General features: G+C 39.4%; 1 protein-coding gene across 1 annotated transcript in view; it reads right to left on the bottom strand.

The window, feature by feature from the left end:
• Window positions 1-12,611, bottom strand: part of Gm40853 (predicted gene, 40853) — a 35,406-nt gene extending 22,795 nt beyond the window's left edge. The window contains exons 1-2 of the mRNA XM_017315275.1: window positions 12,571-12,611; window positions 12,308-12,368 (exon numbers count right to left, since the gene is read on the bottom strand). Coding sequence (XP_017170764.1) covers window positions 12,308-12,368; window positions 12,571-12,604 — 95 coding nt within the window. The 5' untranslated portion in view covers window positions 12,605-12,611. The remainder of the gene's footprint in view (window positions 1-12,307; window positions 12,369-12,570) is intronic.
• Window positions 12,612-16,526: the final 3,915 nt, after the last annotated feature.

Here is a 16,526-nt window from a genome sequence, read left to right as displayed (position 1 = left end):
CAAGCTGCTAGACCATGCCCGTGGAAAAGAAGACCACAGATCACATAGGGCACTGGCACCTGGATGAGCTCACAACATCCCTTCACTTACCCCAAGTACCCAAATAAAGCTGATTGTGTGCGTGTTTACATGAGTATGCACGTGTGTACTATGTGTGCATTTGTGTATGCATGTTCTGTGTGTGTGTGTGTGTAATTCCTATGATCCCCCATTGACAGAAGCCTGGTGAGATACTGGCGACCCTCAGCTGGAATAACACTGTCACAAAGCCAATGTGGGTGATGGTCATGGCCATTGCTCTATGGATTCAGGTGACTGGGCTATCCAGATGCAGCTGTATGTGGCTCCTAGACCTTTTTCTTTTCTGGTCATTAGGATGCTTGATGGAATATCCTGGCTTGGCTTGGGAAGGCTCAAAGGAGCACCCAAGGTTCTGCTCTGGACCTTATTGGGAGTGACCCGAGCCAGGCCTTTTCCTCAAAGCCCATATTGCCCAGACGTGCTTCGCTGGCTCAGAAAATGGTACAAAGAAGATGTTCACATGGAGTAAAAATATATCCCAACTCAGACAGCACACTACCATCACCAATCTGGTCAAAGATACACACATTCAGCATCATGAATATAACTTAGCCACCCTTGTAGAGCCAGCTCAGAAGGCCATCTCTTTCCTCCCTGTCTGTACCCAACATGGGGACTGGAGGCCTCTTCCCAGTGAACAGTATTATGGGACTGTTCCTAAATAGTCTTGTACCTCACTCAAAGCTGTCATTGTCCCCTGAGATCCTCAGGACAGAACAAGGAGGGAGGCCCAGTGTTACCTCCATTTCCTTGAGAGGGAAGATGGGGCTCACAGGGAGGCTAGTAATTGACTCAAGAGCTAAGTGGCAGTCAGAATGGGAAAGGAAAGTCCTGTCACCCGAGCACAACTTCTCTTCCTAGGCTACAGCACTGTCTCTGTTTCCCCTTATGGTGCAGTCTCTCCATTCACAGCAATGATCATACTTGCAATGTTCTTCCTGAACCAAGCACTGGTTTGTCCCAGAGTGTGTTCTAAAGAGCAGGAGGACCTAGGACTTCCCTTGCTCTGCAGACTGGGGGTAGGGGTGAGGACTGTGTGTCTGCCCTTCTCCCACCCAGCCAGGTTGACTGGACACCATGAAGTCAAGAGGGCATCACTTCATTCATTACCTTGCATTAGTGCCTAACCAGGAGCTATAAACAAAGCAGGCACTCAATACTCAGTGCTTTGCAAAGGACTACCCCTGAATTTAGACTCAGACCAAAAATCCAAGATCTGGACTAGAAAAGCCATGCACTTCCCTAACAGATATGTGCACATTAGGGTGGGAATATGCATGTTAGTGCAGGTGCCCATGGAGGCCAGAAGAGGGCACCCGATCACCAAGAGCTGGAGTTACCAGTGATTGTGAGCCTCTCAACACGGGAGGAAATGAACTAGATTCTGCTCAAAGAACAGTAAGAACTCTTAAGCATGGAGCCACCCCACCAGTCCACATATGTATATTGTTATTAGATATTTTCATTATTTTACATTTCAAATATCCCCTTTCCTGTTTCCCCTTTGAAAATCACCTATAACTTGCCCCCCTTCCTATGCTCCCCAACCCACAAACTCTTGCTTCCTGGCCCAGGTATTCCCCTATACTTGGGCATAGCACCATCACAGGACCAAGGGCCTTTCTTCCCATTGATGACTGACTAGGCCATCCTCTGCTACATATGCAGCTGGAGCCATGGGATTCTTTTTGGTTGGTGGTTTAGTCTCAGGGAGCTCTGGGGGTACTGGTTGGTTCATATTGTTTCTCCTATGGGGCTGCAAACCCCTTTAGCTCCTTGGGTCCCATATGTATTTTTAACTGACTTTATTTTAGGGCAGTTTTAGATTCATAGAAACATTGAGAGAGAGGCACAGAGACATTCCCTGGGCTCATCTGGTCAACACCCTCCACCAGAATGGGGCATCTGTAGCATGGACAATCATTGCCCTCACTCAGTCTACAGCCTACACAGCATTCATGCTTTGAGCTGCATGTTGTGGGTTCACAGATCCATGTCCTCTACAATGTATACAGACCAGCTTCAGTGACCTCAGATACCCTGTGCTCCACCTTGTCCATATTTTCTCAAAGTGTTTCAAAGCCCCCAGATTCAATAGCTTTCAGGAGTTCTGTTTTCACACTCATGGGGTCAAAGTGCAGGCAAATGGTGGAACCTCTGGAAGGTCATCAGACACACAACCTGGTGGTTGCAGCAGAAATCACCAGGCAAGTAGGTATACAAACAATGTCAGCTACTGATTTCCTCATCCTGCCTTCCCCACAACCTTGGCCAAGAGCCATGCTCCAAGGGGCTCACTGAGGGAGAAGAGACTCTGGGACATGCCTTGTCACTCTTGGCTATGTGGAACACCCACAATGCAAATTCCTCAACCCAGGCCCTACTTATGCATTAACCCTTGTTAACCAAATTGATCACAGAGTACAAATGACATGATTTCATGCAGTCAGGAAGAAAAGTGAAATCATGATACTTGCACAGAAACAGAAGGAACTAGAAATCATTGTTAAGCAAAATGAACCAGAATCAAAAAGGGAGGTGTGTGTGGTGTGTTTGTATGTATGCGTATGAATGTATGTATATGTTATGTGTGTGCATGTGCTGTGGTTGTATGTGTGTGTGCATGTGTGTGAATGTAAGTATGTATGGTGTATGTGTATATATGTGAATGAATGTATGTGGTATGTATGTGACTGTTTGTGTGGGGGTATGTGTGGTGTGTGTATGTGTGTGGCTGTACGTTGTGTGTGTGTGCATGTTTATGTGTGGTATATGTGTGTGAATATAAGTATGTGGTGTGTGTGCATGTCTATGTGTGAATGTATGTAAGTGGCATATATGTGTGTGGGTGTTTTTGTGGGGGCATATTTATGTGTGTGTTTGGTGTATGTGTGGTGCATGTATGTTTAGGTGTGGTGTGTGTGTGTGTGTGTATGTGTGAATGTATGTATGTAGTATGTGTGCATGTTTGTGTGGAGGTATGTGTGTGTGCGTGTGTGTGTGTGTGACCTTATTAGCAGAGATCCCAGAGAACTTTCTTCCTCTGAAGAAAATAACTGTTTCTTATCGCAAGAAAATAAGTGTTGGCCATGTTTCTGTTTTGTCTGTTGGGTTCTGAGGTTACAAGTGTACAAAACCACATCTTCCTTTCAATTGCATTTTAGTCATTGGGCACAAGCTGTTTTTACAGCCAACTTGATGTGGTAAATATTACTTGTGGATTTCTTACCACCACATAAATTATAGAGTTATGAAATAATAATAATAATCGAGAAGGGAATAATAAACTAATAATAAGAAATAGTAATAAATAATATGAAATAATAAAATAAGAAATAATATTAATATGATGTAATAATATATTAAACAATAATAATGTGAAATAATATCAAATAATAAAATAAGAAATGATAATTATGATTAATAATAATAATGATTATAAGCAGTAAAGCACCATCATGGGGCACATACCTTTCCTCTATGCTAATTTCTCTACTTCTTTACTAAGAACTGTGAGATATCACTCGCCATATTCTTTTTTTTTTTTTTTTTTTTTTTTTTGAGACAGGGTTTCTCTGTATAGCCCTGGCTGTCCTGGAACTCACATTGTAGACAAAGCTGGTCAAGAACTCAGAAATCCGCCTGACTCTACTTCTCAAGTGTTCGGATTAAAGGTGAGTGCCACCACCCCCGGCTCACTTGCCATTTTCTGCCCAGGCTGCTCATACTCTCAGGCTTGCCCTCCTGGCCATGCTCTCCCAATCCATCCACCCATTGGACCTTTTTCCTGCTTCTTCTTCCCTCTCCTTCATGGTCTCTTCCAAAGACACCAAGGCCAGGAACTGAAATGCCATCAACCTTTCTTTTGCCAGCTGCAGGCATTATATGTGTTTACTGATTGATCACAGGAGGTAGGAATGACGTAATCATAATCCCCAAAATTATCGTAAAATATGGGTCCAGAGTCGAGGATCTGGTATTAGATCAAATGTTACTCGTACTGTTTCCTCTCAGGATGAATGTCTGAAACCTAGAACATAACAGTCCTTTTAGACAAGGCTACATCAAGCGAAACATATACACAGACTTATAGATAGATAGATAGATAGATAGATAGATAGATAGATGTATAGACTTTTATATATAGATTTATATCTATATGAATATATAGATGATATATGTATAGATTTAGTGATATATGTATAGATATATAGATGTATAGTGTTATAGTGTATAGATATTGTATAGATAGGTGTATAGATATAGATATATACATATAGATGTATAGATATGTAGATATATAGATTTATAGATCTATATGTCTATATAGGTGATATATAGACATATAGATGTATAGATTGAAGATCTATAGATGATATATAGATATAGAGATGAATAGATATAGAAATATATAGATCGATACATATATCTATATATTGATATATTGTTGTAGGGGGAAATGTCACATAAGGACAGGTCAGTGTACTGACTTCAGGGGGTGAAGAGGATGGCAACCAGATAGGAAGAACAAAACTGTGAGCTAACCTGGACACTTCAGACCTCCTAGCCAAAAACCAAGGAGCATCCAGGGGTGGCTCATTACTCCAGGCACATGTGTAACAGAGGACTGCCTTGTCTCTCTGTCCACAATGGGACAGGACCACGATGTACTTAATAAATAAAAAAATTAATTAAAAAAGGAAAAATGGAAACATAATTGAATATATATATATATATATATATATATACACACACACACACACACATATATATATATATATGTGTGTGTGTGTGTTATCTGGCAGAAAAAAAATGGCATTAATTCAATACTCTTTGACCTGGCTCCTGTGTGTAATATCAGTTACTGTGATCTGTCACATGACACACAACTACAGCCAATAGCCTGTGTCATAATCATCTGAGCTGACTAAACCCTGAAGGTACACTGGACATATCTCCAAAATCAGGAATTCAATATTGCTTGGATCAAGCTAAAGTCCCGAATTTACATATCTATCAATCTGGTCTGTCTTCATTCACCTGACATGAATAAATACACGCTGGAAAATTACAAAGTTGCTCACACTGTCACCATCAGGTCTTTTTTTTTTAAATGGTGACTCAAAGGATAGTGATAAAAATAGGTGTCTCACAAAAAGTAACTCTTTCAAAAAGTGCCTCACTTGGTTACCTGTCCAGTATAAGGAGAAAGAAAAACCTCGGAATTAATCACACATCTGATTAAATCTAAGCTGAATACTTAGCTTAGACAGCGCCATTCCATTCCATGACATTGGTACTCGATAATGTAATAAGGACCAGCATTTATCACTCTCTGGCTAATGACTCTGAGCTCATTTATATTGTCATAGAAGGTCTTAAATATTCCAACAAAGCTAAATTACAAGAAAAACACTCTAACCCCAAATGTATGGAGATGACAGAGTTCCTTAAAGAGGAAATGACCAAATCACTTAGAGAAATCCAGGAAAACAGAAAAAAATTGTAGAAAATCAATGAATGCCAAAAAGAAGGCCAGGAAAACACAAACCAAAAAGGAGAGGAAGCCAAAATTCCTATAAATAAAGCCAAGAAAGAACACACCAACGGGTGAAGTAAACAAAACTATTCAATACATAAAAGTGGAAATAGAAACAAAAAAGAAAACTAAATCTTAGGAAATAGTGGAAATAAAAATTTAGGACTGCAAAAAGGAACTACAGAGGCAAGGTTCACCCACACAACACAGACATGGAAGAAAAATCTCAATCATTGAATAAGCAATAGAAGGAATGGGTAAATCAGACAATGAAAACAATAAGTCTAAATCTTCCTGATATAAAATATCATGGAAATCCAGGACACTGTAACAGGACTAAACATAAGAATACTTAGGAAGAGAGGAAGGAGAATCCTTGCTCAAAGTCTCAGAAAGTACTGACAACCAAATGCTAGAAGAAAAACTTCCTAACAAAAAGAAAACACAAGAATCATCAAAACACCAAACAGAAGGGACCAAAAAATAAAGTCTCTTCCTTGTGTAATAATCAAAACACACAGTTCAAGGAAAGAATACTGTCTTAGTCAGGGTTTCTATTCCTGCACAAACATCATGACCAAAGAAGCGAGTTGGGGAGGAAAGGGTTTATTCGGCTTACACTTCCATACTGCTGTTCATCACCAAGGAAGTCAGGACTGGAACTCAAGCAGGTCAGAAAGCAGGAGCTGATGCAGAGGCCATGGAGGGATGTTCTTTACTGGCTTGCCTCCCCTGGCTTGCTCAGCCTGCTCTCTTATAAAACCCAAGACTACCAGCCCAGAGATGGTACCACCCACAAGGGGCCTTTCCCCCTTGATCACTAATTGAGAAAATGCCTTACAGTTGGATCTCATGGAGGCATTTCCTCAACTGAAGCTCCTTTCTCTGTGATAACTCCAGCTGTGTCAAGTTGACACAAAATTAGCCAGTACAAATACTAAAAGCTGCAAAGGTAAAAAGCCAGGAAAAACATAAAGGAAGATCTGTTAAGATCACAGATGTCTTCTCCTTGGAGTCTGTAGACGCCAGAAGGGTTTGCACACATGTGCCGCAGAAACAACAGATGCCTGGATTTTAATATGTAAAAAAAGACTACACTGTAAATGGAAAAAATTAAGATAGTCCACGATAAACTCAAATTTAAACAACCTCTCTCTAAACACACTGACCAACACAAAGAGATAGAGGTAGAATCTAACCGAGGAAGTTAAGGATACACATGAAAACACAGGTAGTAAATAATCTCTTACTGTCTACAAAAGAAGGGAAAGCACACACAGCCCAACACCAACACCACCCGCAGCTGCAACAACAACAACAAAATACAAGGAGTTAGCAATCACCATTTATTGACTCATTCAATAAAAATAGGTTTTGATTTTGGAGAAAATGTAGTTGTAAGTTGGCCCAGGACTTTGAGGTTTTTGTGTTTGAAAGCTATACAACTTTCTGTCTCAGGTTTGGTGTGGGTGGTGGGGTTTTGAAGATAAACTTCTGAGTATACTTTTGTGTCTCTCACTGATCAGTAGTGACTTAATTCCAATAAATTCATTTTTTTTTCCTTTTTTATTTTCCCAAACAGGGTTTCACTGTGTATCCCTGGCTGTCCTGGAACACACTCTAGACTAGTCGGGCTTCGAATTCAGCAATCTGCCTGCATCTGCCTCCCGAGTGCTAGGATTAAAGAGGTGCACCACCACCACCCTGCCCAATAAATTCTTATCCTTTGCATTGCCCTGGAGATTGCTTTTATCATGTTTAGGTATGAGCCTTGAATTCCTGATCTTTCCAAGACTTTTATCATGAATGGGTGTTGGATCTTGTCAAATGCTTTTTCTGCATCTAACGAGATGATCATGTGGTTTTTGTCTTTGAGTTTGTTTATATAATGGATTACGTTGATGGATTTCCGTATATTAAACCATCCCTGCATCCCTGGAATAAAACCTACTTGGTCAGGATGGATGATTGCTTTAATGTGTTCTTGAATTCGGTTAGCGAGAATTTTATTGAGGATTTTTGCATCCCTTATGAATATAGATGCAAAAATCCTCAATAAATTTTTTTCCTTTTTTTGTTTTCCCAAACAGGGTTTCACTGTGTAGCCCTGGCTGTCCTGGAACGCACTCTAGACTAGTCGGGCTTCGAACTCAGAAATCTGCCTGCATCTGCCTCCCGAGTGCTAGGATTAAAGGAGTGGACCACCACCACCCAGCCCAATAAATTCTTATCCTTTGCATTGTCGTGGAGTGTGAGTTGTGTTGAACCTGACTGGGCCCAACAATGTAAAGGCTTTACCACACTGCTGACATTCATAGCATCTGTCACCAGTACGAATAGTCTCATATAAAGAAGAATATATATAAAAAGAAGCTCAATGAAAAAGCTTCACCATACTAAATAGATTCACAATGATTCTACCCAGTTAAAATTCTTCCATGATGAAGATAACTACAAAATTGTGCAAAGGCTTTACTAAATATACTCAGAAGGTTTCTCCCTCAGCCTTTCAATGGCTAGGAACAGATCTCATGACCAAACCAACTCTCAGAAAAGCAAACATTTAAATTAGTGTTTTTCCACCTAGCAGTTTGTCTTGTGTATGCCTAAAGAACTATGACATGCAAAGGCTTTACTACATTCATAACACTGACATGGGTTCTCACTTGTATGTGATCTTTTATGTCATCGTAGATGACCGTGACATCAAATGCTTTACAACACCGATTACCTTCCTAAAAGGTTTCTGTCTTCTATGTGTTCTTTAAAAATAATGGAGACTATAAAGTTGTAAAAAGTCTTTATCACGTTGATTATAGAGACAATAACTGTGAGAAAAGGCTTTATCACATTGATTACATTTCTAAGGTTTCTCTCCATTATGGGTTCTTTTATGATACTGGAGACAACTGTGACCTGCAAAGGCTTTACCACAATGATTACATTCATAGAGTTTCTCTCCAGTACGTTTTTTTTTTTTTTACGTTTCAATCTTTTATTAGATATTTTCTTCATTTACATTTAAAAAGCTATCTTGAAAGTCCCCCTATACACTCCTCCAACACTGCTCCCCTACCCACCCACTCCCACTTCTGGGCCCTGGCATTCCCCTGTACTGGGGCTTAAAAAGTTTGCAAGACCAAGGGGCCTCTCTTCTCAATGATGGCAGACTAGGCCATCTTATGCTATATATGCAGCTAGAGACATGAGCTCTGGGGGTACTGGTTAGTTTCTATTGTTGTTCTGCCTACAGGGATGTAGACTCCTTCAGCTCCTTGGGGACTTTCTCTAGCTCCTCCAATGATGGCCCTGTGTTCCATCAAATAGATGACTGTGAGCATCCACTTCTTTGTTTGCCAGGTATTGGAATAGCCTCACAAGAGACAGCTATATCAGGAAAGTATGTGTTCTTTTATGATATTGGAGACCACTGTGACTTGTAAAAGCTTTACCACATTGAATACATTCATAGGGTTTCTTTCCAGTATGTGTTCTTTTATGACGTTGGAGACTACTGAGTTGTGCAAAGGCTTTACCACATTGATTACATTCATAGGGTTTCTCTCCAGTATGTGTTCTTTTATGACATTCGAGATGAACGTATTGTGAAAAGGCTTTATCACAATGATTACATTCATAGGGTTTCTCTCCAGTATGTGTTCTTTTATGACGTTGGAAACTACTGTGTAGTGCAAAGGCTTTACCACATTGAATACATTCATAGGGTTTCTCTCCAGTATGTATTCTTTTATGATATTGGAGACCACTGTGACTTGTAAAAGCTTTACCACATTGAATACATTCATAGGGTTTCTCTCCAGTATGTGTTCTTTTATGATATTGGAGACCACTGTGACTTGTAAAAGCTTTACCACATTGAATACATTCATAGGGTTTCTCTCCAGTATGTGTTCTTTTATGACATTGGAGATGACTGCATTTTTTAAAGGCTTGACCACATTGATGACATTCATAAGGTTTCTCTCCAGTATGTGTTCTTTTATGAGATTGGAGAACATTGTGACCTGTAAAGGCTTTACTACATTGATTACATTTATAGGGTTTCTCTCCAGTATGTGTTCTTTTATGATATTGGAGATAGCTGTATTGTGCAAAGGCTTTACCACATTGATTACATTCATAGGGTTTCTCTCCAGTATGTGTTCTTTTATGACATTGGAGACTACTGTGTTGTGCAAAGGCTTTACCACATTGATTACATTCATAGGGTTTCTCTCCAGTATGTGTTCTTTTATGACATTGGAGACTACTGTGTTGTGCAAAGGCTTTACCACATTGATTACATTCATAGGGTTTCTCTCCAGTATGTGTTCTTTTATGACATTGGAGACTACTGTGTTGTGCAAAGGCTTTACCACATTGATTACATTCATAGGGTTTCTCTCCAGTATGTGTTCTTTTATGACGTTGGAGACTACTGTGTAGTGCAAAGGCTTTACCACATTGAATACATTCATAGGGTTTCTCTCCAGTATGTGTTCTTTTATGATATTGGAGACCACTGTGATTTGTAAAAGCTTTACCACATTGAATACATTCATAGGGTTTCTCTCCAGTATGTGTTCTTTTATGATATTGGAGACCACTGTGACTTGTAAAAGCTTTACCACATTGAATACATTCATAGGGTTTCTCTCCAGCATGTGTTATTTTATGATATTGGAGACCAAGGTGACTTGAAAAAGCTTTACTACGTTGATTACATTCATATGGTTTCTCTCCAGTATGTGTTCCTTTATGACATTGGAGATGACTGCATTTTTTAAAGGCTTGACCACATTGATGACATTCATAAGGTTTCTCTCCAGTATGTGTTCTTTTATGAGATTGGAGAACATTGTGACCTGTAAAGGCTTTACTACATTGATTACATTTATAGGGTTTCTCTCCAGTATGTGTTCTTTTATGAAGATATAAACTACTGAGTTGTGCAAAGGCTTTACCACATTGATGACATTCATAGGGTTTCTCTCCAGTATGTGTTCTTTTATGACGATTTAAACTTTTGAGTTGTGCAAAGTCTTTACCACATTGATTACATTCATAAGATTTCTCTCCAGTACGTGTTCTTTTATGACCTTGGAGATGACTGCATTTTTTAAAGGCTTGACCACATTGATGACATTCATAAGGTTTCTCTCCAGTATAGGTTCTATTATGATATTGAAGATGACTTGGTGTTGGAAAGGCTTTACCACATTGGTTATGTTCATGTGTTTTCTCTCTAATTTGTCTTCTTTTATGACTTTGGAGATGACTAGGACATGAAAAAGCTTTAGAACGTTCATTACATTCATAGAGTTTCTCTCCACTATGATTACTTACATACCTGCAATGAAAATTGGCACATGTGATATGTTTACTACATTAATTTCCTTGTTCAGTCATTTCATCAAGATGAATAAAGTTTACAAATTAGTCTACTGATAAAGGTGGACCAGATCATCTGGTTTTATCACTTTATATGTTCATGGTGTTCTCCCTCATTATGGGTTGTTTTGCATCTTTCGAGATATCTGTGATAGTTATTACATGGCTGACATTTATAACATCCTTTTAGATGGGATATTTATATGATGTATTTCATCTATATGAGGAAAATGGAACAACCCAGAGCTTTATAACACTAATTGCTTTCATAAATTTTCCTGTAGCGTGAATTGTACCACATTTGAATGTAAACCAGGACAAACAAAAGAATTTTCAAATTCCTAGTACCCATAAAGATTTTCTACAGTGTGAGCTTGGGGAAGTTCCCAGTAAAATTAGAAAAGCCAATTCATTGCAAACTTTTATCATACTCAGAATATCTACCAAAGATAGAATCTGACAATTTTCTCACAGTTCTGGGATAGAAAGCGGTACATTGCTTCTTTCAATATCCCTATGCTCACATGGCTTTCATCAATTGTGACACATGATATATATATATTAATAGAAGAGTAACAGATGAAAGGTTTCCACACTGCATTCACACTGTTTGACTTTTTGTTCCTCATAGACCTGTAATATATGAACTAAGGTTTCTCCTATGACAACGCTCTTGACTCTCATAAACTGTACCCTAAACAAATGATCAATTTCACTATAAAGATATGAGTATCACCAACTTTCCCATGGATTATTTGCTTATCGGAAGGTTTTGCATATATATTTATTACTATTCGATGTGCAATATCTAAGTCTTGTAAGTCTATACACATTGTCAGATCAGTATAGCTCTAGTAGAGGTACAAATTGAATAAAGGTATCCCTTAAGGCAATGTTTCCTCGTCTTTTTTTTTTTTAAAAAGAATGCTTTGATAGATAAATAAGATAACTATATCAAGGCAGTACATTTTTTTAAGAATAGTATAATTAGGGCTGCCGTGATGGCTCAGTGGTAAAGAGCACAGACTGCTCTTCCGAAGGTCCTGAGATCAAATTCCGGCAACCACATGGTGGCTCATAACCATCTGTAACAAAATTTGATGCCCTTTTCTGGAGTATCTGAGGACAGCTACAGTGTACGTATATACAATAAATTAATAAATATTTTGAAAATATCGTAACTATAGTTACACTTCAAGTATTGACATTTTACACTCCTGCTTTGATTTAGAGCGTCCATATCATAGTAAAATTTCCTTAGAGGCATAATTGCATAAGCTTTCACGTGAAAATTACCTTTCATTTCTTCTTGAACTTTGACAATGTCTTTCAATATGATGGTTTTCCCAAGTGTAGCCTAAAAGACAATACCAGAATAATGAATGATACAGTATTGGAAATAAGGCAAAATTCAAGGTACTGTGAATTTTCACATCACTGGACACTATTTATTCAGCTCAGTCTTCCTTGTTCTCAATTGAAATAACAAAGCCCCATCAGTAACCAAGAGACATGTCTCCCCACTATTTTGAAAAGCAAAAGAAAATTCACAGTCATACCTATAACAGTGAGGTTCCAGTAGGTCTCCAGCATCACATCTTTGTAGAGACTCTTCTGGGAAGGATCCAGCAAATTCCACTCTTCCCCAGTGAAGTTCACATGCACATCATCATAAGTCACTGCATCCTAAAATATCCCATACATGTATACATCACAAAGCATGGTACTGACATCACTGTAAAGTAAACGTACGCTTCCTTGACCATATATTCATGTAATTCTGGTGCTTCCTCCACTGACTTCCTGACACAGAAGTTATAATGTAAGTACCATAACATTTTAAAGGAAATTGAGTTGAAGGTTCACCTGTAATGCTTATGAACATTTTAAATAAATAGGGTAAAGACTTTCGAGAGGAATTCCAATTGAGAGGGAGATGTAGGGTGAAATAGATCAACAGTACTAAGGACACATCCCAGAAATTGTAAGAAGAATCACTAACGAGAAAAATCATGGACAAGCAGGGTGTATTTGTTCATGTCTTTAATCCCAGAGTCACGGGCAGGTATACGTCATTGAGCTGGATCCCTGTCTGTTCTATGTAACACATTCCAGGACAGCAGAGGTTACATACTAAGACCCTTACTCCACTGCAAATATCAACCACAGATACAAAAATGATAGAAAGAACTCAGTTGTTTACCACAGTTCCTCCAAAGAAGTATACATTCCCTGCACTTCTGTACTCATCTAGCAGAAACAGGAAGTGTTACGCTTTAAACTGCAACATTACTAAAACTTTACTAGCAATCAAGGCACATTTAATGGACCAATGGACAGATGAAAATATTAGTAATATAAGTGTAGAACATAAAAAGCAGCATAAGGCAGGAGAGAGCGATAGATAACTCAGCCATGGAAATCTCTTGCTGGTCTTCCAGATAACAGTTGTCAATTACTAGCATTCACGGGACACATGGCTTTATGAACAGGAGTTCTGAATCCACCTTCCAACAACACTAAGGATGTGGCACACATGATATTCATATTCACACACACAGGCAAAACACTCCTATTTATTTAAAAATTTCAAAACAAACACAAGAGTTTGGGGAAACATCAACACCCAGAATACAATGACTCTGAACCCTCAGGCAGTATTGATGTCATGAGCATATGCCATCCTAAAAAATAGACTATAATCTATGTGCCCATGGAGCACATAGGGGGCCCCAACCCCACTCAAAGGAGAAACAGAGGAGATTGGGAGGAGAAAATCTGTGAGGGCAGGGACCTAGAGTAGGGACGGTGATCAGGGTGATAATAAATATCTAAATTATAGGATAAACAAAAAAAAAAAGGAAAGAAAGAAAAAGGAAAATTTTGAGTGTATATACACTTTCATCTTCCCCAAGATGAATCTAGAAAGGCTCCTGAACTGTTCAAATGTCTAAAGTCTCTGCTGACACTCAAGACAATATCTTGAAAGCCACATCAGAAAGCAAAGTTGCAAAATCAAACAGCAAGTTATATTTTTTCAACATAAAATGGCACTGAATACCACTTCCCATTCCAATCGATAGGAATGTGCACACAGGGAGAGAAGATTGGACAAAGGCAAGAAAAACAGCAGGGCAAACACCAAATCCTATAGCTTTGTCTCAAACACATTGGACTTCAATTGCTAAAGGCATAGATGGTGCTCTTCCTGTAACTTCTCATACATCTCTCAGTTTGGGTACTTCATCTCCCTGTAAGCATCTCTCCATGGCAGATTTCTCAATGCGTTAGTTTTCTCCACAACCTGTGGTCACAAAATGCAACTCAAGCATCAACTTCACCACTTAAATGCAAGGAACTCAAACAGAGTCTTCCCTGGAATCCTGACTCTGTCAAAAGATGGCTGGAGTGGTGCTAAACTGAAACCATAGAGAAAGAATCTATGACCATGCTATTTTCATCTTTCAGTTTCCAGAAGTGGCACAATGTGGATGATCCTGTGACGTTTGGTTTCTAAATTAACGGACCCTGCCTTGCTTGGACCACATTTGCAGCAGGTTTTGTTTAAGGTTCCATCCTGGGATGAGGAAACATGTTGAATACTCCTCCCATTAATTTAAATCTTACAAGCAGGAGGAAGTGCTACACTTAGGGTACCTTCATAGGCATATACACACAAGGGCATTTGCTCCACTAAGTTCATAGCCACTTTATTTATAAAAGTTAGAAACAGGAAAGAAGGCAGCTGTTCCTCAACTGAAATGTGGACACAAAAAATCATGTTTCATTTACAAAATGGGATGCTATTCAAATATAAAAAACAAGGACATCATGAATTTTTTAGAGAAATGGGTACAATTAGAAACTAATATCTGGAATGAGGTAACTGAATAATAACCATAAGTACAGGATACCCACACTGCACTTCATAGACCTAAAGACAGTAAACAAGACAAGGCACAAATGAGCATGGTTGAATCTCACTCAGAAGGGGGTATGAAAAAGACAGAAGAGGCAGGTAGAAGGGAGAAAACTGGATGGAACTGTAGTCAAGAAAGAAGGGGAGTGTTAGGAACAGGTGTGGTAAGAGACAAGAGAATGCCAGAAAGCCAGGAAAATGAAAAGAAATCAGCAGATGCTGGGAGGGTTAGGGTGGAGGCATCTGTCGAATGTGCCTGAGACTATGAATAGGAGGGCACAAATGCGGCTAGGGAGGTGATCTTAGCTTAGATATATAGCATTGAGTTATGGACCAAGAACAGGTGACATCTTGCAGTCAGGCAGAACCAGCAGTGAAGTGTTCAGTACACCAAGAAAACCAAAAACCTTTCCTCCCAAAATTTGTTCTGCTGCAAGTAAGGCAGGCACAAAGTTGAAACAGAGACTGAGGGAATGGCCAAACTATACCCTGCCCAACTGGTAACCCATCCCATGGGCAAGCACCAAGGCTGGCATTGCTGAGGATAATTTGTTATACTTGCAGATAGTAGCTTAGCATCATTGTCCTTTGAGAATCTCCATCCAGCATCTGAGTGAAACATGCAGAGACCCACAACCTAACATTGGACAGGGCGCAGGGAGTATTTTAAAAGAGTTGGGGAAAGAATTGAGGGCCTCTGAAAGAATAGGAAGGCCATGAGGAGACCCTCAGAGTCAACTAACCTGGAACCTAGGAGACTCTCAGAGATGGAGCCACCAACCAAAGAGCACACGCAGGCTTGGACGGAGGCCCCCACCATCCAGAGCGGGACATATCCCTTAAGCTGTTCCAGTCTGTGCAAACTGTTTCCCTTACTGGACTGCCTTGTCTGACCTCAGTGGGAAAGGATGTGTCTAACCCTGCAGAGACTTAACCCTACAGAGACTTGACATGCCATAGTTGGGGGATACTCAAGTGGTTCCCACCCTCTCTGGGAGGATAAAAGGGAGTCAGTGATGAGGGACTGTGGAAGGTGGAATGGGATGGGTGTACCGATATGAATGTAACTTGAATAAAGAAATAGGAAGATTGAACAAATACTTATCAATAGAATAAAAATATACAAATCAGGCAATAATTTTTACTCAATACTCAATATCTCAGGGCATAAGCAAAGTACAAAAGATTTTTTTTTTTGGCCAAAATATCACACAAATGACCTCTTCCTAAAGTTTTCAGTCCATTTTCCACTGAAATAGTATGACCTCAAATTCGTGTGGCTGCATTACTGTCAACACTCCAATCTTCCAGACCCTATGGGAACAACTGATTAAGCTCCATGTACAGCTTTCTATGACCTTTGCCATCTCAATTTCTGATATTTTCCATATTCCTTCAAAAGAGACCATAGATTCTGTCCAGCAACAAAATCAGCTTTTGAAACAATTGCTGTTGTTGTTGTTATTGTTGTTGCTGTACCTTGCAACTCTGCTGATGTGATTGTTTTCCTCTGAGCAGAAGCATCTCAGGTAATAAATGTTTGTTTTACATGGTTCTGTCAGATCACAGCCCACCATACTGGGAGCTCAGACTAGA

The sequence above is a fragment of the Mus musculus genome, chromosome 12 (genome assembly GCF_000001635.26).
Source record: "Mus musculus strain C57BL/6J chromosome 12, GRCm38.p6 C57BL/6J".
Classification (NCBI taxonomy): domain Eukaryota; kingdom Metazoa; phylum Chordata; class Mammalia; order Rodentia; family Muridae; genus Mus; species Mus musculus.
The sequence above is the reverse complement of the archived record's forward strand: the minus strand, read 5'-3'. Positions and strand labels throughout refer to the sequence as shown.